This window comes from Salmo trutta, chromosome 37, assembly GCF_901001165.1.
Source record: "Salmo trutta chromosome 37, fSalTru1.1, whole genome shotgun sequence".
Lineage (NCBI taxonomy): Eukaryota > Metazoa > Chordata > Actinopteri > Salmoniformes > Salmonidae > Salmo > Salmo trutta.
The window spans coordinates 19,173,136-19,198,119 of NC_042993.1; the positions used below are offsets into that span (position 1 = coordinate 19,173,136).

General features: G+C 41.9%; 2 protein-coding genes across 3 annotated transcripts in view; one reads left to right on the forward strand and one right to left on the reverse strand.

Moving 5' to 3' along the window:
* dcst1 (DC-STAMP domain containing 1) overlaps positions 1 to 19,993 on the reverse strand; it is a 29,839-nt gene extending 9,846 nt beyond the window's left edge. The window contains exons 1-8 of the mRNA XM_029736535.1: positions 19,971 to 19,993; positions 19,611 to 19,713; positions 7,067 to 7,234; positions 2,256 to 2,438; positions 1,136 to 1,262; positions 471 to 596; positions 301 to 375; positions 72 to 200 (exon numbers count right to left, since the gene is read on the reverse strand). Of these exons, the coding sequence (XP_029592395.1) occupies positions 72 to 200; positions 301 to 375; positions 471 to 596; positions 1,136 to 1,262; positions 2,256 to 2,438; positions 7,067 to 7,234; positions 19,611 to 19,713; positions 19,971 to 19,993 (934 nt within the window). The remainder of the gene's footprint in view (positions 1 to 71; positions 201 to 300; positions 376 to 470; positions 597 to 1,135; positions 1,263 to 2,255; positions 2,439 to 7,066; positions 7,235 to 19,610; positions 19,714 to 19,970) is intronic.
* dcst2 (DC-STAMP domain containing 2) lies at positions 967 to 24,700 on the forward strand. Of its 2 annotated transcripts, none has more exons than XM_029736597.1 (18): positions 967 to 1,044; positions 1,147 to 1,418; positions 2,258 to 2,428; positions 2,632 to 2,733; positions 2,869 to 3,063; positions 5,720 to 5,785; positions 5,966 to 6,179; positions 6,642 to 6,799; positions 7,056 to 7,220; positions 7,764 to 7,931; positions 14,719 to 14,819; positions 17,739 to 17,869; positions 18,088 to 18,215; positions 19,180 to 19,273; positions 19,548 to 19,778; positions 19,895 to 20,845; positions 23,006 to 23,137; positions 24,088 to 24,700. In XM_029736597.1, exons 1-16 carry the CDS (start codon positions 1,016 to 1,018, stop codon positions 20,166 to 20,168), a joined length of 2,499 nt encoding a protein of 832 aa, XP_029592457.1. In that variant the 5' UTR covers positions 967 to 1,015; the 3' UTR covers positions 20,169 to 20,845; positions 23,006 to 23,137; positions 24,088 to 24,700. The 2 variants fall into 2 exon arrangements, with proteins under 2 accessions (XP_029592457.1, XP_029592458.1); XM_029736598.1 differs by having other exon boundaries at positions 19,617 to 19,778.
* Positions 24,701 to 24,984: the final 284 nt, after the last annotated feature.

Below are 24,984 nucleotides of genomic sequence, written 5' to 3' on the forward strand. Positions count from 1 at the left end.
GCCATATTGCTAGCAATCTATTTGGCAAGTATCAAGGCAATACATTTTTTCCAGAGCTATTTTCAGTTTACCCATATACAGGCCGTAGAGGACAAACAGCATGAGGTACGCCCTGCCACGAGAGCCGAGCATGCTGGGAAAGATCAGGAGGACCGAGCAGCGAAAGTAGGAGGAAAACGCCCCACCCAGAATACATACAGCTGAAAAACACACACAGAGCATGACTAATATGTTTCCAATTTGTTAACTTTACTGATTGACTCCAAACAGTGTTAAATTGCAGTACCATAATCTACTCACCAACAAAAGCATATGCTGCTAAGAGCCTGTTTACACTGGTCATTGAGACATTGTGGAAGAGACCCAGAAATAAACCTGGAGGGGAGAATTCACAAGACAGGTTTTAATACAATGAACTGCCCAAACTATAAACTGAAACATTGTAGCGTTGTGAAATCAGCCAACCCTACCTGCACCGCTGAGAGCACCAAATAATGCTCCCAGGAAGAAACGAGCAACTGGGAACTCCTGTGACTGACTAAAGAGGAACCGGTGGGCAAAATCTGGCAGAACCCACCTACTGATCCTCTCCAAGGCTGTGACAAAACGCACACAAACACGGTAAGTATAGTACATTGAAGTTGTCTATGTCTATCAAATTGATCATCAGTGGCACAAACACCAACTCATTATCTGGAATCTACTAACTGGAATGTGGTGCTTTTTTGAGTCTTCGGAGTTCACTCAATTTAACCATCACTGCCATTAAATAATTAGCTTGTTTTATAATTTTGCATTCACTTGTTTAGAACATGCTGGAAGAGGGAATAATTCCAGAAGAGGGAAGAAGAACTCCATCTTGGTGACCTCATAATGCAACTTAGTTCTGTGGAGGCCTGTAACAATAACGATTCTCTAGTGACAGTTAGAAATAAGAAAACAAATCTTATGTCTATGGGGACAGCATAGCATACATGGTCTTTTTCCAAGGTTCGTGCAAAGTGGCCAATCCGCGATGGAGTGTTTGAGGGGGGTACTCAAGCGGTAAGGAAATAAATGGTCAAATTGACATTATTGAGATGCATAGGCTTACTACATAATGTTGTCATTGGTGAGTTTAGCCTAAATATCTAACCTTTTTGACAGGGTTCCCAGATTCCCAAGGCGACGCCCACGAAGCAAGACCAAACCTTTCCGTGATCCTCGTCTCCGTGGGCTTGTGCGGAGTTTGGGCGGGTTTTTGTTTGGCCTATTCCTTGCCTCTGTGTACGGAATGACTGCACTTTTTGTACAGAACCAAGGACTGTGGTATTGCGTGTATACCACGATCGCCATAGCTTTCCTCACAGCATTTGGTATGGGCCTCTCCATCCGTGTGCGAGCGAATGTTATGCTAATGATGCCAATGCTGTGTTCAAGTGAGTAGCCTATATATGAAGATTGTTTTAACCATACCACAAAAAAATGGTATATGTGCTGGGTGTTGAAATGTATCCAGTTACCCAGTCAAATCAACACTGGCAATATTTAGACAGGTAGCCCAATTCTGATCGTTTTTCCCCCCACTAATTGGTGGGGGGAAAAAATGGGCTAGTGTGTTAGCAATGCCAGGACCGATTTCTGGTCCCAGTCCGCCCCCGACTTGACAAAAGCAGTGCAGATGTGGAAGATGTGTAGGTAACTGCTGTTTGACTTGACAGGAAAATAAACTCAAGTTTTTAATCCCGGTGCTGAGCTAGTGTATAGCAGCTAATAGCTGTAGGCTATGGCATGTGTTTGTTCTAGAATGTTATGTATGTCCCTTATCGATGGGTGAATGAAGCTAAAGCAGCCAAGGTGATAATGGCTGGAGTCATTTTTGCTTGTTTTTGCTTAGTCAAAGAACCCGACTAGACGTTCATTCAGGGGTTAAAGTTTTCCATTACTGCGACGGATTTCCATCATATGGATTCTGAGAGGTCGTTTTTGAGATCAGTGTAGATCCTTGAATAAATTAGGGCAGATACAAATTAACAGTTGAAACAGTTATTCAATGCATTGCAATTGCCAATTTTCTATGCTATTTGTGATCCAGTTTGATGATTTCCCATGGCCAGCCATCATGATTGGTTCTTGCCCCCCCCCCCCCCCACCTTGGCCACCCCAGAAAAAAATCTGAGAAATGCCCTGGGTGGAAGGAATGACCTACAATGCATTACTCAGTAGACCAACTTGTTCTGGGTACCACTAACGCACCTTTTTATGAATTTCCTCACAGTGAAGGGCAAGAACTTCCTCCTGTTCCTCATCTTCTCCATGTTGGTCCAGGGCCCCATGACCAACACCCTGGAAAATTTTGACCGTGCAGCGGACAGCGTGGTGTGTGGGGCCGAACTTGCCATGAACCAGACCCAGCAGCTGATGGAGCGAGCGGCTACACCTCTTCTCTGTGGGTCCAGCTGTTCCATAAAATCACACAACACAGCTGTAATTACACTCATTATACATGGTGTCTCAAATAGTTCACACTTGCTTTGTTGGTATAGACAATATGGTGGATGACTCCTTTTACAATACAATTTCTACACAATCTATCTGAGTGCTCTGCAATGTCACACACCCTTATAAGCTCCTAATGTCCACTTGTTGCAGCTGTGCTGGGCAAGATAAAAGAGATCACCAAAAATGTCCACTCCGTGGCTGGGCGGGTACAGAACTTAATCAAGGCCCTGACTGAGTCTGTCCGCCATGTAGGTATGTCTGTGGGCCATGCTTATTCTAGCGCTGTCATTACTTGAAGACATTGTTAGTACAGTTACTGTATCTAACAATTTAACTCTCCAAATGAAGCCTTCCATTGATTTCTGTGCCCTCTACCTCCTGTTACAGCTCGTTCCCTGAGAAACGTGTTACACTATCTGGTCGGCATTGGCGAGGTGTGTAATGACAAACTGGGCACCCCCTATAAGAAGTGTAACAAGCTGTTTGATGATGCCCGTGATGACTGCATGGAGCTCCTGTCTGTGTTCAACTTCCTTTGTCACATTGTGGATGGGTTCCGCCCCCTCTGTGGTCTCGCTCGAGGTTGGTTGACATGTTGTTCCATCATACAGTAGAATCACTATCCTCACTCACCCTTACTTCCGTCAGCTGTCAGTAGTAGAGGAAGGGTAGCTGTTTGTCATAGTGTCAGAGGGATAAATTATTGTCCACAAAGAAGCAGGATCAAATCGCAAGAGTAGGAACCTGAGAGGCTTTAGCACATATACAGCTGTATCAATAGAGCAAAGGAAATGTGAAAATGACATCAATCACTGTGGAAGGTGTCTGTTGTTTAAAAATAAGAAAATCTATGGTAGTGTTATAATTAGGTTGTCATATCTGTATTGTCATTGTTGCAGTCTTAGCTCAATGTTTCTCTTAAAGAGCCATTTTGATGAACTACTTTGTTAGGGCCTTGCCTCCTAACCATTACATATTTTATCTGAGATGTTTGTTCTCTGTTTTTAAGTCATTCCCAGCTAGCAAATTTGGTTCCTTAGCAGTTTTGAGAAAGTACGTTTTTGGTTTCCCATTGGTTGTGGGAACAAAGCCATAAGTTTCCTTACCGTTAAGGCTTTTCTAAAAGTTCTGGGAACATACATTTTCAGGTTGCAGGGAGGTTCTGAGAAAGTTTTCCTATGGTTTCCTGAAAGTTTTCCAGGGAGGTTTTATTAACGCATGGAAATGATAGGTTATTTTAAGGTAATTAAATAACATTCTGAGAACATGTTTCAATAAGACTTTTAAAAACACTGCTAGCTTAGATTTACTGTTTTGAACTCCAAGCATAGATAGGACACATGGAAATTAATTTGCTTAGGCATTAATCATGCAAGCACATTTGTTTTTTATTGTGTCATGGTGTCAGTGAGATTCAAACCTATGATCTTCTGCTCTCTATCCATGGAATTAGTCCACTGTGCCACGAGGATGGAACTAGCATGCCAGGTTTTTTAACTAATACAAAGCCGTTAATTTTTGTCAATTCCAACAGACCCCATTTCAAAGGAAACAGGCACTCATTAAGATCAGGTGTGGCCAACACACCTGAAAACACTGAACAAGATAGAGGATAGAGAGAGTTTTGTTGATGCTGACAATGGAATGTTTATGTTCTTTAAACGTTAATGTTTTCCTGTAGTTTTTATGGAAAGTTTTCTTAATGTTCTTAATGTTTAAATAGAACCATGAGGAAACCTGCAAAAAACGTTATGCTGAAGTACTGGAATTCCCACAGAAGAACTTTGTTTCCTAACATTCTCTGAACATTCTGAAAAAATTCCTTTAAATAGAACCATGAGGAAACCTGCAGAAAACATTATGCTGAAGTTCTTGAATTCACACAGAAGAACGTTGTTTCTTAATGTTCTCTGAACATTCGGGGAACATGACTTTAAATAGAACCATGAGGAAACCTGTAGAAAACCTTATGCTGAAATTACCACAGAAGAACATTGTTTCTTAACGTTCTCTGAACAATTTGAAAAAATTATTTTAAGTAGAACCATGAAGAAACCTATAGGAAATGTTATGGGAAGGTTGTATGCAAAATAACCATAGGATAACCACGCTCTCACCAAGCTCTAAGCAACATATGGTTCTCAGAACATTATGTGCTAGCTGGGTTGTCAGTGGTTTAAAATCTTTTGAAATTCAGTTAAAATGTTACCTTTTTTTGCACCCAAGCCTGTTTTTTTTCCGATTTCAGTGAAAAAGTGCTGACTATAAATATGTAAGCTCATGGAAAAATAGATCACCCATTGTTGTGAGGTTGACATCAGTGTAGAGGTACAGCACAGCCCTCCTCTCTAGCAGCTCTGCGGTGCTCTGTGTTATTCTTTAGCCTAGGAGGGCAGGGTAAATTAGGGGCCAAGGCCTTGTTAAAACCCTCCAGCCCCACGCCGCTCTCAGGTTTCCTCTCACATTTCCCAGGAGGAGTGCAGCCGTGAGTCACCCTCCATCCCTCTGCCTCCCATGTTTTCTTTTCAAATGAATTATTGTTTCATATCCACCACTTATCTCGGGCCAGCCGGGCACTGGTGACTTTTTAATCCAAACATGACTGAGGGCCAGAGACAGGAGGAAGAGAAAGAAAAGATAAAACACACTTCCGGCCCTTGGGAGGTCTAGAATGCTGCTCTCAGCATAAAGTGAATGGTGGCATTTTACTTTCTAAACTATGGGTCATAAATCCTATATAATGCTGTCTTATAAACCTGACATGACACTTGGGTTTACTTTTAATGACCGTTCACAATGGTTTTATGAGACAATGAATAGAGTCTGTGATGCAGAGATGCATTTGTCACGTAAATTAGCTAGAGGTTATGTCATTGTAGGTATGAGGACAGTAATTCTCAATACATTCCTCTCATTTCGACAACTACTATGATTATTATTATTTGACCATGCTGGTCATTTATGAACATTTTAACATCCTGACCATGTTCTGTTATAATATCCACCCGGCACAGCCAGAAGAGGACTGGCCACCCCTCATAGCCTGGTTCCTCTCTAGGTTTCTTCCTAGGTTTTTGGCCTTTCTAGGGAGTTTTTCCTAGGGAGTTTTTCCTAGCCACCGTGCTTCTTTCACATGCATTGCTTGCTGTTTGGGGTTTTAGGCTGGGTTTCTGTACAGCACTTTGAGATTTCAGCTGATATACGAAGGGCTATATAAATAAATTTGATTTGATTTCAGTTGGTCAGCTGTTTTGCATCATCCCTTCTTACATTGTTGGCCACATGAAGACAAAGATTGCTGCCCGTAAGTAAAGTGCAGAGGTACAAAACCTTGCCCTCATAATAGTTTCTACTACTTCTCTATTCAAAGGTAGAACATTCTTATATATCATCATTCTACTGTAACACCTTTTTGATGGCCATTCTAAACAGTCACAAATGCACAGTGGCACATTCTGGTGCGTGTCTCTTTGCTCTCTTCTAGCAACCATAGCAGCTTTCGAGAAGATGAAGAAGGAGTTTGAGTTCAACATATCGGCCTCTATGCACTTTGACACGAATGTGAACAGCAGTCAGTCGCTGCAGCAGGTGTCACAGGATATGATGGAGGAAGTGTCGGTGGAGCTGGGACGTTTCCAGGAAGTGATGGGGCTAATAGCCTACATAGGCCTCTTCCTTCTGCTGCTAATGTACCTACAGTGAGTCTATATTCATTCACATGGGCCATGCAAATGTAACAGTGTAGGTTCCGTCCCTCTCTTCATCCCAACCCGGGCTCGAACCAGGGACCCTTGCACACATCAACAACTGACACCCCACGAAGCATCGTTACCCATCGCGCCACAAAAGCCGCGGCTCTTGCAACGCAAGGGGAAACCCTACTTCAAGTCTCAGAGCGAGTGACGTCACCGACTGAAACGCTATTAGCGCGCACCACCGCTAACTAACTAGCCATTTCACATCGGTTACACAAACAAGGTTTGACAAGAAAGGTATACTCTATACCAGGGTTTCCCCCCTCCGGTCCTGGGGCCCCCTCAGCTGTATAGTGCAAAAAACAAAACGTGCACCGGGGGGGGGGGCAGGACCGATTTTGGGAAACCCTGCTCTATACTGTGTGTGTGTGTGTGTGCTGTGTGTGCTGTGTGTGTGTTTTAAAGGGCTGTCCTGTACAAACACAAGTACCTGCACCAGGATGACTTTGACAACACTTACATCACAGAGCAGTTTGAGGAGCTCGACCAGAGATTGGCTAGTGAGGGAAAACATCCTGTCCTACCGCTCAGCCAGAGAGAGGCCCGCACCTACATCAGACCATGTGAGTGGAGCAGGAAGAGAGGGAATGCACAGAAAAGAGGAGAAGAAAAGATAAATGAATTGTAGGGAGGAAGCAGTGTGGGTGTTGAGAGAAAAGGTACAAAGTAAAAGGATATAGAGAAGTTAGAAAATGAGAGAGAACAACAACAGCAAAAATGTCTAGAAAGGTGAAAGAGAAAGTCAGTGTAACATTGATGTCATGGCAGTGAAAACACCCACCTAACCTCCCCTACCCCACACCCATCTCTGTCCTCTAGTCTCAGTGTACCTGACGGCCAGGGAGCGGCAGACGGCTGCCCTCAGCGCAGTGTCCATTCTCAGGCACATAGCCATGGGATGCCTGGTGGTGGCGCTGGACCTGGTGGTCTTCTGGATGTTTGACCTGGTGCACCACCAAGCCCAGGGGGACATCGTGGCCAGAGGTGAGACAGTCCGGCTACAGGGAAATAAATAGATGATGTTCAGTTCAGTTCAAAGTTATTTAGTGTAATAAATACATTGGAAATCCTACTAGCCACCCCACCCATCAGTGTACTCACAGGTGCATGGTTAAAAACAGAAATAGACGAGAGGTATAATGTCTGCATTCGTTATTGCTTCCAAAAATGATATTTCCCTGAATGAAACCAGAAACACTGCAAACAAACCAAGTCTCAAGCTATTTTATTTGTACACATTTTGTTTGGGCTGATATTTTGGACTTAGTTTTTTTTAGACATAATGAACAGTTTATTTTATGAGAGAAAGTGTTTGTTTGGTGTGATGAGTAACCTTGCCTGAAACCTGAGACTTGTCCTGAACATCACTTTACTCCATTCTATTCAGTACAATCAAGGAATTAAACTGGACATCAGTTTCCAATTAAATACTATAGTACAGATTATTCTAATGAAATTGTATATCAAACCATATTTGGAACGAACAACATCATCCAAGACATTGTTCTCTCTTTGTGCGCTCTCTAGCACCCATCGTAGTGGCGGTGGAAGTAAATGGCTCAGGCTATGCCTCGGACATCTTCAAGGACATAGTGGCTGCCTTCGCCATTCTGCAGAAGGGCAACATCACTGTTCTCAGCAAGAAGTGTCTGATGGAGCCTTCCGAGCCAGACCACTCAGGATACATGCTCATAGGTAACACCTAGACTAGTATTATTTAGTATTTACTAGGATCCCCAGCTGTTACCAAGACAGCATCTACTCTTCCTGGGGTCCAAACAGGAATAAAACAAAACAACAGCCTACATTATAAATACAATAATACTTAATACAGTACATTATTACTCTTATTACAAATGTACAATATAACATTTACAATACTACATTAAGTAAGGGATAGTCAACGAGGAGCTATGTGTTCTATGGAAAATGATGAACGACGTGGAAGGCGTGTTCCACCAAGCGCTAGTGGAGTGGAACTGACCGTCCATGGAGTTACATTCTTTTCCAGAGAATGCATAGAGCCATAAGTTAATTATCCCTTTTATACAATGGCTACAATTTAACACATTTGGCACTAGAAATGTGTTCATTTGTTTGTAGAAATGTGTTCAACGTCCATTAAAGTAGCTAGCAAGTTTACTAGATGGCTACAGTAGTGTCCGTGGTAACCAAACAAACAGACTTTATCTAACCAAGCCATCAGTTCTAGCTTGCTATTATGAATATCAAATTCAACAATACCAATACTGTGTTCAATTCGACTTAAGCTTTTAAAACCAGCTCAAACAAAACATATAAAAATTAACTATAGCCATTGAATTCTACAGTGCAAATATACCAAGCTCTTAAAGCCAATCAAAAAGGAATATCATGGTATAATACAATATTACATTACAATGTTTGTGTGTTAGAGAGTGTGTGTGTCTTTTCACAGTCCGTGTTGTGCTGTGACGTGTTGTTTTTATCTGTTGTTTTTTCATCTGATTTTACTGCTCGCTTGAGTTACTTGATGTAGAAGAGAGTTCCATGTAGTCATGGCTCTATGTAGTACTGTGCGTTTCCCAGAGTCTGTTCTGGACTTGGGGACTGTGAAGAGACCCTTGGTGGCATGTCTTGTGGGATATGTATGGGTGTCTGAGCTGTGTGTTAGCTGTTTGAACAGACGGTTCGGTGCTTTCAACACATCAATACCTCTAACAAAGACAAGTAGTGATGCAGTCAATCTATCCTCTACTTTGAGCCAGGAGAGATTGACATAAATGTTATTGATATTAGCACTCTGTGTACATTTAAGGGCCAGTCGTGCTGTTCCGTTTTGAGACAACTGTAATTTGCCTATGTCCTTCTTGACCATATGACTGGGCAGTAGTCCAGGTGTGATAAAACTAGGGCCTGTAGGACTTGTTTTGTTGATAATGATGTCCGAAATCAGAGCAGCGCTTTATCAGACATCTCCCCATCTAAGTTACCGTTGCATCAATATGTTTTGACCATTTCAGTTTACAATCTAAGGTTAGACCAAGCAGTTTAGTATGCTCAACTTGCTCAATTGTTCAGTCAAAAATGTAGATTAGGTTTAGGGTTTAGTGCAGGGGTTCCCAAACCTGAAAATTCTGGTGACCCCACCCCATGTGAAAAAAATGTATACAATTTACAGCCAATGTTTACTTTTGGGGGGGGGGGGGGGCTGGGGCTAAGGCAGTGAAATGAAAAACATTCTAACAGTTTTTCTGATTGTCTTCTCAACTCACCATCACATATTTTGAATGTAGAGCAGTCAATTGCAAATTAGTCTGACATAATGTCCCTTCCCTCACCACCACTAATGAGATGGGTGTGCTTGATTCATGTTGCATCGGAGCTTCTCAAAGTCAGGGGGCGTGGTCGACCTGGATCGATATTTGGTTTTAATGCAGAAGAGAGCACTGAATCCAGCTTCACACAGATATAAACTGGCGAAGGGTAGCCTACCATGAGTTTTATGGTGCTTTCAAGACAACTGGGAACTTTGAAAAATACAAGTTCAAATCATGACGACAGTGATCTTTAGGACAGAAAGTCAGGTCTAGAAAGAGGCCTGAGTTCCTGAGTTGGAATTCCGAGTTGGATGACCGTTCAAAACTATTTTTCCCAGTCTGAGCTAATTTCTTTCCGAGTTCCCAGTTGCCTTGAGCGCACGGAAGTCGGAGATTTCTGAGTTCCCAGTTGTTTTGAACGCGGCATTAATGCTCAGAGGGAGACAGCAGAGTATTGCCTTTGAGTCAAGAACCAAAACTCCTCTGTAGTGACCCGTGAATGCATTGTCTGCAGTATTCGGTCACATGACAGCTATGTCAGCTGTTCAATTTCACTTACCGGCATGTCAACTGAGCCAGGATCACATTCAAATGGATTGGCAAGTAGGTCCGTCCCAAAGTGCTCATCCAAGTGTTGGAGGTGAGCAGTAATCACTTGTGTGGGACACTTACTGATGATGCTGTTATTTGTTATTTTCTTTTCATTACACAGAAAGTCAACCAAGTCTGGTTTTTTTCTTTTTATATCCATTGTGAATGACAACAGTTCCTCTCTCAATGCACATTTTTTCTCCCAACACTCCCCCTTGATAACCACCAAGACTCGATGTGAAACATTGCTATGCTCTGATCACATATCTCCACATAGTTATGCGAACACGCGTGGGCTCAGTGGATGTGGTTTGATGTAGTTAACCATTGAAGTTACCTGCTGCAGTATATCTCGAGTTCTATGCTCAGCTGTTTTGCCGCCAGTTGCTCTCGGTGTATCATACAATGCGTCCATATTGCAGAGGGAGACACATTCATAACTAGAGTGCAGAGGCCTGCCCGCTGTCCCGTGATAGATGGAGCTATATCTGTGCAAAAGTCCACTATTCGATCCCGTATGGAATCTGTTCGTCGTCAATATAGCCATGCAGCACACTCAACATCCCATATGTCGTTTCATACTTAGGAATCGTGAGACAGAACAATATGTCCTTGTAAATAGCTTCCCCCGAAAAGGAATAGCAAACAAAAGTAAATGCATAGGCATCTCGGCCATAACAGCTGACGTCCATTTGGAGAGGATAAGCTGGGAAGTTTTTGAGTCATTCAGTCAGAGTTTCCTCTTGATTGCTAGCAATAGCATAAATTATTTGTTTAACAGTGTTATCTGACAAAGGTATTGAAGTGAGTTTCTGTGCCTCTGCCTCCCAACACATTGTTTTCACCATATCAATTGCAGCCGGTAATATCAAAGTCTCTCCGAGCCATTCACCGTGGGAATGATTCAAGTGCAATGGTCAAGTGCGGCCTTTTCCCATGATCTAACAGCGCTCTCTGGTTTCATTTTATTTTTTAGATTTAAATAATTTATATATAAGGGTATATATTTAGATTTTGAGGGGATTTTGGAAATTCTCCCGCAACCCCATTTTCATATCAGGGGACCCCTAGTTTGGGAACCACTGGTTTGGCTAATGATTTGTTCCAAGTACAATGCTTTTAGGTTTTGATATATTTAGGACTAGCTTATTACTAGCCACCAATTCTAAAACTGACTTCAGATCTTTATGTGTTGCAGTGATTTCACTTGCTGTGGTAGTTGACGTGTATAATGTTGAGTCAACAGCATACATGGATGCACTGACTTTATTTTTATTTATTTATTTATTTCACCTTTATTTAACCATGTAGGCAAGTTGAGAACAAGTTCTCATTTACAATTGCGACCTGGCCAAGATAAAGCAAAGCAGTTCGACAACATACAACAACACAGAGTTACACATGGAGTAAAACAAATATACAGTCAATAATACAGTCGAAAAATAAGTCTATGTACGATGTGAGCAAATGAGGTGAGATAAGGGAGGTAAAGGCAAGAAAGTCCATGGTGGCAAAGTAAATACAATATAGCAAGTAAAACACTGGAATGGTAGATTTGTAGTAGAAGAAAGTGCAAAGTAGAAATAGAGATAATGGGGTGCAAAGGAGCAAAATAAAATAAATAATTACAGTAGGGGAAGAGGTAGTTGTTTGGGCTAAATTATAGATGGGCTATGTACAGGTGCAGTGATCTGTGAGCTGCTCTGACAGCTGGTGCTTAAAGCTAGTGAGGGAGATAAGTGTTTCCAGTTTCAGAGATTTTTGTAGTTCGTTCCAGTCATTGGCAGCAGAGAACTGGAAAGAGAGACGGCCAAAGGAGGAATTGGCTTTGGGGGTGACCAGAGAGATATACCTGCTGGAGCGCGTGCTACAGGAGGGAGCTGCTATGGTGACCAGTGAGCGGAGATAAAGGGGGACTTTACCTAGCAGGGTCTTGTAGATGACCTGGAGCCAGTGGGTTTGGCGACGATTATGAAGCGAAGGCCAGCCAACGAGAGCGTACAGGTCGCAGTGGTGGGTAATATATGGGGCTTTGGTGACAAAACGGATGGCACTGTGATAGACTGCATCCAGTTTGTTTAGTAGGGTATTGGAGGCTATTTTGTAAATGACATCACCGAAGTCGAGGATCGGTAGGATGGTCAGTTAGGTCATTAGTAAAAATATTAAAAGTAAGGGACCAACACAGCTACCTTGAGGTATGCCTAAATCTACTTGGTATTCAACCAGCTGTTTTCAACTCTCTAGAGACAGCAGGAGAGTTAGAGATACTCTGAATGATCTGCTATGAAAAGCCAACTGACATTTACTACCGAGGTGCTGACCTGTTGCACCCTCAACAACCACTGTGATTATTATTATTTAACCCTGCTGGTCATCTATGAACATTTGAACATCTTGGCCATGTGCTGTTATAATCTCCACCCGGCACAGCCAGAAGACGACTGGCCAGTCCTCATAGCCTGGTTCCTCTCTTGGTTTCTTCCTAGGTTCTGGCCTTTCTAAGGAGTTTTTCCTAGCCACCGTGCTTCTACACCTGCATTGCTTGCTGTTTGGGGTTTTAGGCTGGGTTTCTGTACAGCACTTTGTGACATCAGCTGATGTAAGAAGAGCTTTATAAATGCATTTTATTGATTGATTGGTTTAAGTTAGAGAAGCATCCATTAAAGAACACCCTCTGTGTTCTGTTAGATATGTAACTCTCAATCCACAATATGGCAGAGGATGTAAACCCATAAAACATATGTTTTTGCAGCAGACTATGATTGATAATGTCAAAAGCTGCACTGAAGTCTAACAAAACAGCTCCCACAATCTTCTTATTATCTATTTCTTTCAGCCAATCATCAGCCATTTGTGTGTGCCGTACATGTTGAGTGCCCTTCTCTATAAGCGTGCTGAAAGTCAGTTGTTAATTTGTTTACTGTGAAAAAGCATTGTATCTGGTCAAACACAATTTTTTTCCCAAAGGTTTACTAAGGGTTAGTAGCAGGATTGGTTGGCTGTTTGAATCAGTAAAGGGTGCTTTGCTTTTCTTGGGTAGTGAAATTACTTTAGCTTCCCTCCAGGTCTGAATACACACACTTTCCTGTAGGCTTAGATTGAAGAGATGGCAAATAGGAGTGGCAATATAGTCCACAACCATTTTACTGAGTTACAGTTCATATAAGTAAATCAGTCAATTGAAATAAATGTATTAGCCCCTAATCAATGGATTTCACATGACTGGGCAGGGGTGCAGCCATGGGTGGGCCTGGGAGGGCATAGGCCCACCTACTTAGGAGCCAGGCCCACCCACTGGGGATCCAGGCCCAGCCAATCAAAATGTGTTTTTCCCCACAAAAGGGCTTTACAGGCAGAAATACTCCTCAGTATCATCAGCTGCCCGGGTGACTGATCTCAGAAAATCCCACAGGTGCAAATGCCGGATGTGGAGGTTGTGGACTGGCGCGGTTACACGTGGTTTGCGGTTGTGAGGCCGGTTGGATGTACTGCCAAATTCTCTAAAATGATGTTGGAGGCAGCTTATGGTAGAGAAATTAACATTCAATTATCTGTCATCAGCTCTGGGGGACATTCCTGCAGTCAGCATTTCAATTGTATGCTCCCTCAAAACTTGAGACATCTATGGCATTGTGTTGTGTGACAAAACTGCACATCTTAGAGTGGCCTTTTATTGTGCCCAGCACAAGATGCGCCTGTGTAATGATCATGCTGTTTAATCAGCTTCTTGATATGCCACACCTGTCAGGTGGATGGATTATCTTGGCAAAGAAGAAATGCTCACTAACAGGGATGTAAACAAATGTGTGCATAAAATGTGAGAGAAATAAGCTTTTTGTGCATATGGAAAATATCTGGGATCTTTTATTTCAGCTCATGAAACATGGCACAAACACTTTACATGTTGCGTTTATATTTTTGTTCAGTAAATATATTTTTTGGGGACTTTTAACCTTAAAATATCTGGTAGAACTTGCTCCTAACATTAACTGCCAAAATAATGGAAATGCTTGAGTAAATGGGGGATACAAAGTATATTGAAAGCATATGCTTAAGCAATTAATGTTAAGCAATTAACATCCCATCATGCTTAGGGTCATGTATAAAATTATTTTGCCCATTATTTTTGCTACCATGGCTATGCTCCCATAGGATGACAATGCTCCCATCCACAGGGCGATAGTGGTCACAAGATCTCAACCCAATTGAACACTTATGGAAGCGATTCTGGAGCGGTGCCTGAGAATGCGTTTTCTATTATCAACAAAACACCAAATGATGGAATTTCTTGTTGAAGAATGGTGTCTCATCCCTCCGATAGAGCTCCAGACACAACAATCTATGCCAAGGTGCATTGAAGCTGTTCTGGCTCGTGGTGGCCCAACTCCCTATTAAGAGGCTTTATATTGGTGTTTCCTTTATTTTGGCAGTTATCTATATCTAGCCCTTGGCCCAGGGATATGGAGTAAATTCTACAGGGTCTCTGTAATGGACAATTGTTGTGAAAGGAAATATATATTTTTTGCTAAAAGACACTGACACCCAGTGGCCAAAATAACCTTTTCACTTTGCTTCCTCTCTTATCACAGGATTCCTCTATGGACTCTCCTTGTTCATTGTGTTCGCTGGAAGCTACGTCAAGCGGTTAAGGAGGCTGGTGTGTGCCAGGTACCACCCGAAACGAGAACAGGTATGTTATTACTCAGTCACACCTCTCTCCTTTTCTGTCCACTCCCAAACCCCCTCCTCTAGTCCTTACCACTTCTGTGTTTGCTGATCTGAAGGAACCAGGTAGTAATAGATGGATACCTTTCCAGTGGACTTAGCTGTTGCTTCCATCTATCCATTTCCTTTAGATCTGCAAACACTGATGAGTTAGGGGCTGTCAGTTACATAAAACCTACACTGAAATAAAAAGATCCACAGATAGATTTGTTCACAATAGCCACTTCAGGTTGTGGTGTTGGGCAGGCACAATAGAACTTGTTCTGCAGTAGTCTGCTGGTCTGGGAGTCTAAGAAGAATGTGAACCATGCATAGAATTGAAACAATTTCAAGACTTCAGTGGAACAGGCAGGTCAGCACTGCACTGCAATACAGATGTGCTTATCTTGATTTCAGGACAAAAGAACAGACAGAAATTGAATGCTGGTCTTATATAGTGGTGGTCTTTGTCACTGTTTCTATGCTAGTCGTGGCACAGTTAGCATCACACTCAACCATGATCTATTACAAACTGGTGTGACAGGGAAGGTGTTGCATCATTCTAATGGCAGTGTTCATACACTCTGCCAGCAGCTTCAGGTTTAGTGTCACTACATTTTATACTAGACTGTTGGATCAGATGGAATTCAAACCATGTACAGAATGTTGAGCATCGACACCGGGTCTGTGTAACGTAACTTAGTCTATGTGCACACAACTCGATGTACAGGTAACTGCCAAAATAAAAGAAACACCAACATAAAGTGTCTTAATAGGGCGTGAGGCCACCACAAGAACAGCTTCAATGCACCTTGGCATAGATTCTACAAGTGTCTGGAACTCTATTTATCTTTTGGAGGGATGCGACACCATTCTTCCATGAGAAGTTCCATAGTTTTGGGTTTTGTTAAAACTTCTTAGCGATAGGGTCTAGTTTCCTGAATTTCCGCCTGACTGGCGTGCCCAAAGTAAACTGCCTGTTACTCAGGCCCAGAAGCCAGGATATACATATAATCGGTAGCATTGGATAGAAAACACTTTGATGTTTCAAAAACTGTTATTTACATTTTAGAGCACCTGAGGATTAAATAGAAATGTCGCTTGATTTGTTTGGACGAAGTTTAGCTGTAGCTTTTTGGACTCCTTTGTCTGCATGTTGAACGAGTGGATTACTGAAATTGACGGCGCCAACTAAACAGACTTTTTGGGATATAAAGAATTTTATCTAACAAAACGACCATTCGTGTTGTAGCTGGGACCCTTGGGATTGCAAACAGAGAAAATCTTCAAAAGTAAGTGATTTATTTAATCGCTATTTGTGATTTTATGAAGCCTGTGCTGGTTGAAAAATATGTTGATGTGGGGAGCCATCCTCAGACAATCACATTATATGCTTTCGCTGTAAAGCCTATTGTAAATCGGACAACGCAGTTAGATTAACAAGAATTTAGGCTTTTAAATGATATAAGATACTTGTATGTTCATGAATGTTTAATATTACGATTATTTATTTGAATTGCACGCCCTCCAATTTCTCCGGATGTTGTCGACTGGTGTGCCACTAGAGGAATGCCTATCCCTAAGATTAATGGTGGTAGAAAACGCTGTTTTAAGCCTCGTTCACATTACCCATAAGCACTCCGTTACGTTGCACCAGATGTCATGCATTTCAATGGAGACGTCCACAACGGAGTGCAAATGCAATGCCCCCTTGCGGTTGAATGCTCTGTTGCAGGATGGACAACGCACACTTTGACATTTTTCAAATTTTGCGTCATCTTCAGTCCAGCCCGAGTCCGTCGAAGAACAGGAAGTTGGCAGACCACAGAAGATAATATGTTGTTTTCGGTAATGGCTTTAAGCGATAGCTAGCAAATTCCTATAAGTGAATACTATTTTAATAGTAATGTTAAATAATACACATAGGCTGTTAAGCTAATTCTACTATATGACTGTTTCCTCCTTTTTAAGTTCATTGTGATGGTAATAACGTTTGTTTTTGATGATAATTATTAGGTGGTCGCTAGCTATAATGGTATCGTCAACCTAGCCCTAGCTTTTAGCTAGCTGTTCTGCAGTGCAATCTAGCTTGACTTGCTACAAAGTTATAGAAACAAGTTGAGGAAAACGTAACTAAACAAAACATGTATAAAACAATATATTTATCCTGTATTGAATGAAAAGGTCACATTTTGGAATCTCACTAAATAAATGCAATCTCTGACGAGAGACAGGCTCTCCTCCATCTTGCATTGCAAACACTACACTTGTCCGTTCAGTAGCGGGGCAAGACTCCGTGAAGATGATGTACGGTGTAGTGACGTATTTCATTTACTTAAATGTAAATGAAATACGTCACGGTGTAAACAGGGCGCCGTAAACATTCGCCACTACAGAATCTCCCATAAGTGTTCAATTGGATTGAGAATTGAGATCTGGTGACTGAGACACACACACCCTTTAAACCCCCTATACTGCTTTGAGACCCCTCTTTCATAGTCACTGAGAACTCTTCTTCTAGCCATGTTAGCCAAAATAATTGGCAACAGGGCATTTTTATACATGACCCATGATGGGATGTTAATTGCTTAATTAATTCAGGAACCACACCTGTGTGGAAGCACCTGCTTCAATATACTTTGTATCCCTCATTTACTCAAGTGTTTCCTTTTATTTTGGCAATTACCTGTATTTGTCTTGTCAGCCGATGGGTATTTATTGTCTTGCCCTTCTAACAATCTAATTTCCTCTCTGAGATTTGACAAGCATGATCAGGAAATTCTATAGATTATCAACTGGGCCAGGCTGCAGATTAATTCTATTTGTCCAGCACCTTTTCCAGATCCAGACACTTTTAACATTACATAGAGCAGGTAATGGTGTTTCTCGTTCCTCTGTGGGGCAGGAGCGGGTGCAGCTCCTCCACAGAAGGATCCAGAGCCAGCGTACGTCTCTAGGTAAAGCCCTGCTGAGGTCTGTAGCCAGGAGCAGGGCAGACGGAGAGGGGACCAGATTCCTCCAGACACTCACAACCTGGTAAAATGAATGTCAATTTCACCTAAATCTCCCATTCTTGAAGCCATTTCACATTTTTCACCATATTAGTATTTTAACTAGTGCATTTTCTTTGCCCATGCAAATCCATAGTCGTCAAGGACTGTAACACATGACACATATTTATAGTGGATGTGTGTACAGATAACTTTGACACATCACTAATGTTATTACAGCTAATGATGTGTTATTTAATCTAGCCTCCCAGGTGGGTCCTACCTGGCTGAAATTCTGGGGGTGTCCTCTGTCTCTTGCATGGCCTGTGGAAGGGGAGGAGAGGGACAGAGCGACCCCAGCATGGTCACATGCATCACCCCTCAGTGTAAAGGTACAGCAGCCGAACTCAGACCTTTAAGGTTGTCTTTGTTTGGGAATTTTTGTTTATAGGACCCCCTTGAAAAGTAGATCTGTTTCCTTTAAAAACTCTACAAGCTCATAAATGTTACCTGCCTTTCATGTACCGCTTTTCTTTGAGTGTCATAAAATCTTTCCTTTTTCCTTGTAAAATGAAATGGAGTTTGACCTCACTGTGTGTACAGTGAGGGAGTTGACTCTGTTAAACTGTTGAGTCACCCTAGAAGGATAAGAAATCAGCTAACACCTTTGGTGAAGCACCACGAGGGGTGTTTCTCAAAACCCCTTTCAAAACTCTTTGAAACCGCTTAGGGATTACTTGTGTTTCAAATGTTAACCCAGATTTGCGAGCCATATTGTAACGGCCGTCGTTGAAGAGAGAAGGGGACCAAGGCGCAGCGGGTTGCGTGCTCATCATTATTTATATTAATTAAAGTGAACACGAAACCAAGAACGACAGACCGACAGTTTCACAGGCTACAATAACAGCAGTGCAAAATACAACTACCCACAATGAGACAGGTGAAAACAAGCTCCCTAAGTATGACTCCCAATCAGGAACAACGATGTACAGCTGTTCCTGATTGAGAGCCACACCAGGCCAACAAAGAAATACAAAACCTAGAAAACCCAGAAACCCAAAACAAGAACATACACCAAAAACCCCTGAACACATAAATACAATACCCCTCTACATACACATAACCCCCGGAACCATATAAAACAAATACCCTCTGCCACGTCCTGACCAAACTACCATAACCAATAACTCCTATACTGGTCAGGACGTGACACATATCTTTGATATTATTTTGTGACATAGCCCCTGGTCTTGATTTGTTTTATGTTCCCCTTGGCATCTGACATTTCTGTTCCATTCAACTGCTCCACTGTGGTTTGTTGCACTCTAACCCGTGTGCTGTTCTAACATTACACAGGGGTATACTGTAAGCAGTGCTTCCAGAGTATGGGCCAGGTGTGTGCAGTTTGCATGGGACCCCTGACCTTTCAGGAGGACTGTGAGGAAGAGCTGTGAGTCTTCCACAGGGACACATTACTCATGATGACCACCTGTTAGACTGTTAAACCTGTTAGACTCTAGCTGACCACTTAACTATCATGTTACACTTTGTTTGGTTACACTTAAAATACAGTAATATACTCACTTGCCCCAATTGCATTTTGTCAATAGAAACCACTTGTCACATAGTAACTAAACATATAACTAATGTGGAATAAAAATGAATGAATGACCTAGAATGTGCCCCTTAGTCGTACAGAATAGCAGTTGTGTGGTATGTTCCAGAGACTCCAGTGATGATGAGCAGCTGGGCCTGTGGACCGCTGCCCTAACTTCCCCCCACATCACCCACAGGGGCACCAGGAGACTGATGAAGAGGAGGATCTCCATGGCAACCCGGCGGCGGCCCTCAGAGAGCAGGGTGCAGCGTGGGGCCTGCAGCAGTATAGGGCTGGTGGAAGGAGACAGTGGGGACAGTAGTGGTCATATCAGTCCCCCCAGTGACTCTGAACACAGGTAATGGAGATGTGACTCTTCATATTTATGATTATGATCACTACTGTCATTACCATCAGAATTAACATGATCTGACATTTAATTGAGCATTCATTATCTCTGCCTGTCATCCCCAGTGAGCCAGATATGACTTACCAAGACTACTCAGAACAGGACCACTCTGAGCCTAGTGACGATGACTATAACCCCAACCCAACATTGTCCCTCTCGGCCATCTGTGTGAGCGGAGGGCTGGAGACCCAAGGGTGCGAGAGTGACACTTCAGACAGTGACGCCTCGTTTCACTCTGTCACCTCTGGCCGGATTGACCACTCTCAGTATGGATCCCTGAGAACGGTCACAGTCCACAGCCTTGACCACAACTCACAACCGCAACTTTCTCAGGGATGACCACCTTAACCAACCAGCTCCACTGACATTCAGAAGGAACTCATTGGGCTCAGCTCAGAACACTGCAGTCTGTGACAGAGGCTACAGATGCTAATAGGGATGAGCAAATTACTTTCTAAGTTATTTCAATTTCATTTGGTATTAAAAAACATGTTTTCCTTGTTATCAAAGCATTGGCCCATTTATTTTCCATATGTAAGTGTGATAGTAATAGGGGACCTTCATAGTGAACTAGTAGATGCATTTGAAGTGTTTTAAGAGAATAAATACATTATTTAAGATTTACATTTTATAATGTTAGTCAAAGACTGTTTTGTGATATTCATATTTGTATGTCTCCGTGGAAAGTTGGAAACCGATAAGGACACTATGACTTTGTAAATGGGGTGGCAAACGCCCACAAAGTTGGAATTAAAAAGTACAATAAATAAGTAAACTGAATAACAACAAACACACACACGTCTCATGTTTCCACCCTCAGTTCGTTATACAGGCCGTGTTAAATTTCTGTGTTTCTCCTCCCCATTCCTTGTCTGATGCGGGGGGTGGAATCCTGTTTTTTTTTTTTGTGGGAGGATACGAGATTCCAGCCAGGATGGCAATGGAACGCTGACAAGAAAAGTTTAGTCCGTTTCCTCTTGACTGGACAGACCAAAACGGATTCAATGGCGACGAAGGTATGATATATCACCTTGTAAGAGTTGTTTTCTTGCCATTAGTAATATTTAAGTCATTAATTATCTGTTTATTATTTTGATATCCATAATTTGTTATTCAAACGCGCAGGAGACTCATCAAGTTATAAGCTAGGGCGCCGGCTCTCACCTATAGGACTTTATTGTGTTATATTCTCCTGACATCAGCGCATGATGTACGATGAAGTGCTAACATGTTAAAGCGCAACAAATCGAAACCAATTTTGGGATTTAACCAGAGTATATCATTAGCCTACATTATGCTCACTGGCCTTGTGGATTTCATTTTTACACGGAATGCGCAATCTGGGTGCCTGTTATTTTGGAGCAGTTGAGTGCCCTGTGCCTCGACTGTCGGCGCAGAGTAATAGAAAGCACGGGGAATCAATCAGGTTCACGCATCCCTTCCTACGGAAACGTTGGAATGGAGTCCATTGCATGCACAGTTTCCATACGCTTTTTTGTTAAGGAGGAACGACTATAATTTTGCTTGGCTATTTGAATAATATCTGAATTTCTTGCATTGAAAATTGGTTTCCAGCCACCATTGACAGTAAAAGTAGACGCCTCACACATAGAATAGGTGCAGTACAGTGGGATTTAATGAGCCCAAAGTTCAGCGCATGGATATGCAATGTATGGCAAAAGGCTACCCGAGATGAATAGGAGTAACGTTCTGCAGCTTTGGCCAACACCCAGAAGGTAAATCTGTGAGAGCTGCCATTGCAGACTGACGGGGTTCTACAACGCTTGAGTGGGATTGTTAAATTAGTGAATGAATCAGTCAGTCAATTATTAGTTTAATAAAATTCTGCTGAAATACACACTAAGTGTACAAAACATTAGGAGCATCCCCTTTTGCTCTCAATTCATCGGGGCATGGGCTCTACACTGTCGAAAGCGTTCCACAGGGATGCTGGCCCATACTGACTCCAATTCTTCCCACAGTTGTGTCAAGTTCGCTGGATGTCCTTTTTGTGTGGTGGATCATTTTTGATGCACACGGGAAACTGTTAAGTGTGAAAAACCCAGCAGCATTGTAGTTCTTTAGCACACTCAAACCTGTACGCCTGGCACCTACTACATACCCTGTTCAAAGGCACTTAAATATTTTTAATTGCCCTCTAAATGGCACACATACACAATCAATATCTCAAGGCTTTAAAATCCTTTTTTAACCTGTCTCCTCCCCTTAATATACACTAATTAAATTAGATTTAAAACCTCTACAGGATCGGTGTGTCCCCCACCCGAGATGGTTGAGCTAACATGCGCTAATGTGATTAGCATGAGGTTGTAAGTAACAAGAACATTTCCCAGGACATAGACATATCAGATATGGGCAGAAAGCTTAAATTCTTGTTAATCTAACTGCACTGTCCAATTTACATTAGCTATTACAGTGAAATAATACCATGCTATTGTTTGAGGAGAGTGCACAGCTATGAATTAATAAACCAATTAGGCACATTTGGGCATACTTGATACAACATTTTTTACAGATATTAAATGGTTCATTGGATCAGTCTAAAACTTGTGTTCCTAATGTTTTGTAAACTCAGTGTATATGTCAACAAATTAAACACGTCAGAATCCTATACAATCCACCCTCAATTGAATTTTTGAATTGTAGCAATTCGTTCTGAATCTGAGATTCTGCAACAACAAAAAATTCCCCATGATGATGCAGATATTGTGGCACGTAAATCAACATTTGCTGAAATATCAAATACATGAGGAAATGTCACAATCTGTCTGCTGTGTAATAGCGGTTTCATTAATTACAATTGGCGAATTCCATTCAAATGCTTCAAAAGTACAGGCCATTTTATCATAAGGGTGTGTCAAGCAACAAGCTTTAAACAATGTTCATGACTAGCCCTGAGGCTTAACACATCGCGGTATTGTTCTTGGGTAAACATTAGCCTAACAGTAGTGTGCGTGACGCATACATTTTTTACTACCAGGTGTGCACTGTGCAGGATACGGATCATAATGTGATTGCAAATGAGTAACTTACACTCATGATTATGTTGTGTTATGCATAGTACAATTTATCTGTCATACACTATTAAAAAAGTGGATACTCCCTTCATATCTGCTCTTAATCCTTGTGTGTTATTCTCTCTCACACACCACAAGTACTCAGATCTGGAATTGGCGTTGAACACCCTGGTGAGTCAGTTCCATGGTGCTGCAGCCAACAATGCCCCCACACTAACCACAGAGGAGTTCCAGACCCTGGTCTCCACACAGCTACCCACCCTTGACAAGGTAATATGAACCCACACAGTAAAGTACAACTCTGTTCCAATATTTCCAATTTGTTCCTTCCTTGCGGTAATCACTGATCTGACATCACTAAATTCAGAATATATGTGTAGTTTAACCCTGGTTTAAACGTCCTGCCATGTTATATACATTTTTATGCCAAGGAAAGGATGAAGGAAGAATTCATTTTAAGTATTGGGCCAGGGAGAGGTCCCTCCATTTTGCATGACAGATTCTTCCCTTCCATGGCAACCTCTGTGAACAAATAGAAGTGCAATCCCAAAATGATCCCTTACAGTCTAATCTCTGGCTGTGTGTTGCCTCCCCCTTGTGGATCTGAGAGGATTGGAATTAGGTTGTGGCTCCACCTACTGTAGTTCAACTGTAGTTCAGCACGCTTACATCTATCCAGACATTACTGATTCATGGAGGGTGAATTGATGGGGTGGGGTAGGGTTCAATAAGAGCGGTTTGGATGGCTCTCTTTAAATATGGACCATAAATTATGTTATATTTTTCAACCCTTTTTTTTCAATATATAATTTTTAAAACATAACATACACGTACAAACGACAACATCACACAAACATCAACTACATCACACCTGCCCAGACCCACATGCTCACGCCCCGATCTCCAGCGCCCGCATCACTCTCTGCCACATGGCCTCAAACTGTACCATTTTGTTTCTCTGTCACCCACAAACATTCAACATTGTGTTAACGACAAAGGATTGGTTGATTTACAGTTTAAGTGTACGTTTTTTTTTAAAGATGATTGACGAGAATAGTATCGTCCAACACATTGGGTATCCCACTGCACCCTCATATGCCATGTCTTGAAATATGCAGCCAGACGGATTAAAAGTACATTTATATTGTAATACTTCTGACAGCCAACTTTCTAACTCCACCCATAACTTTTGGACATTCTAACTCCAACCTTTCTAATAGACAGCAGGAGATGAACAAGGCTTGAGCCAGCTGCTGCAGCAGATTGGAGTGAAGGATGGAAAGGGGGTCTCCTTTGAGAACTTTTGGAACTTAGTCCAGACACTGGCCACCATTCAATACGGACAGAGGAGCCAGGAGAAGACAATCAAGTGTAGCTGCGTTCTACAGTGAGGAGCTGGTCAAACATTATCTTGGGAAACCTACCACTTAAGGGAACAGTTTACACCACCCAGAAAATCACACTTTAACCTGGGCCCCTCCCAACCACCCCATCCTAGTATTCTAACTCCCTAACTCCTCCCTGGCTGTTCACACCAGGTTGTAATGTGTCTGCAGGGGCTAATAAAGTTCTAGGCCTATTGGATGGTTAAATGAAAGGTTTACTTTATAGTCTTCTATTCCATCTGCAATTACCCAACATTATTATTTCAACTGCATTGTTATGTCAGTTCTTATGGATAATAGCATGCTATTTATGTTTTCATTATTTACATTGTTGTCACACTTATTAAAACCAACATGTCAAATGCTAAAATAACTAGAAATGAAACATAGTATGCGTGTTATGTTCATGATAATTGTATTACTTGTTGAATAAAACGTTTAATTTTGTTACATGTTTTGTGTTATTTATGCTTTTTGTTCTATCGTAAGTATAGGCTATAGGCTATAGGCTAGGCTTATATCATGGACGCTACCAACTCTAGAATACACACCAACACTATACAGTCTACTCCTTTATGTAGGTCTGACTCCACCTACTGACTCTGGATCTGATAATATGTCATTCCTAGAGCTAATGTCAGAATTAGAGGTAGAGTAATCTGATCCTAGATTTGTGGTTATGCGGCAATCGCTCAAAACAACCGAACCAGAGAGTTTCTAAACACAGAGGTG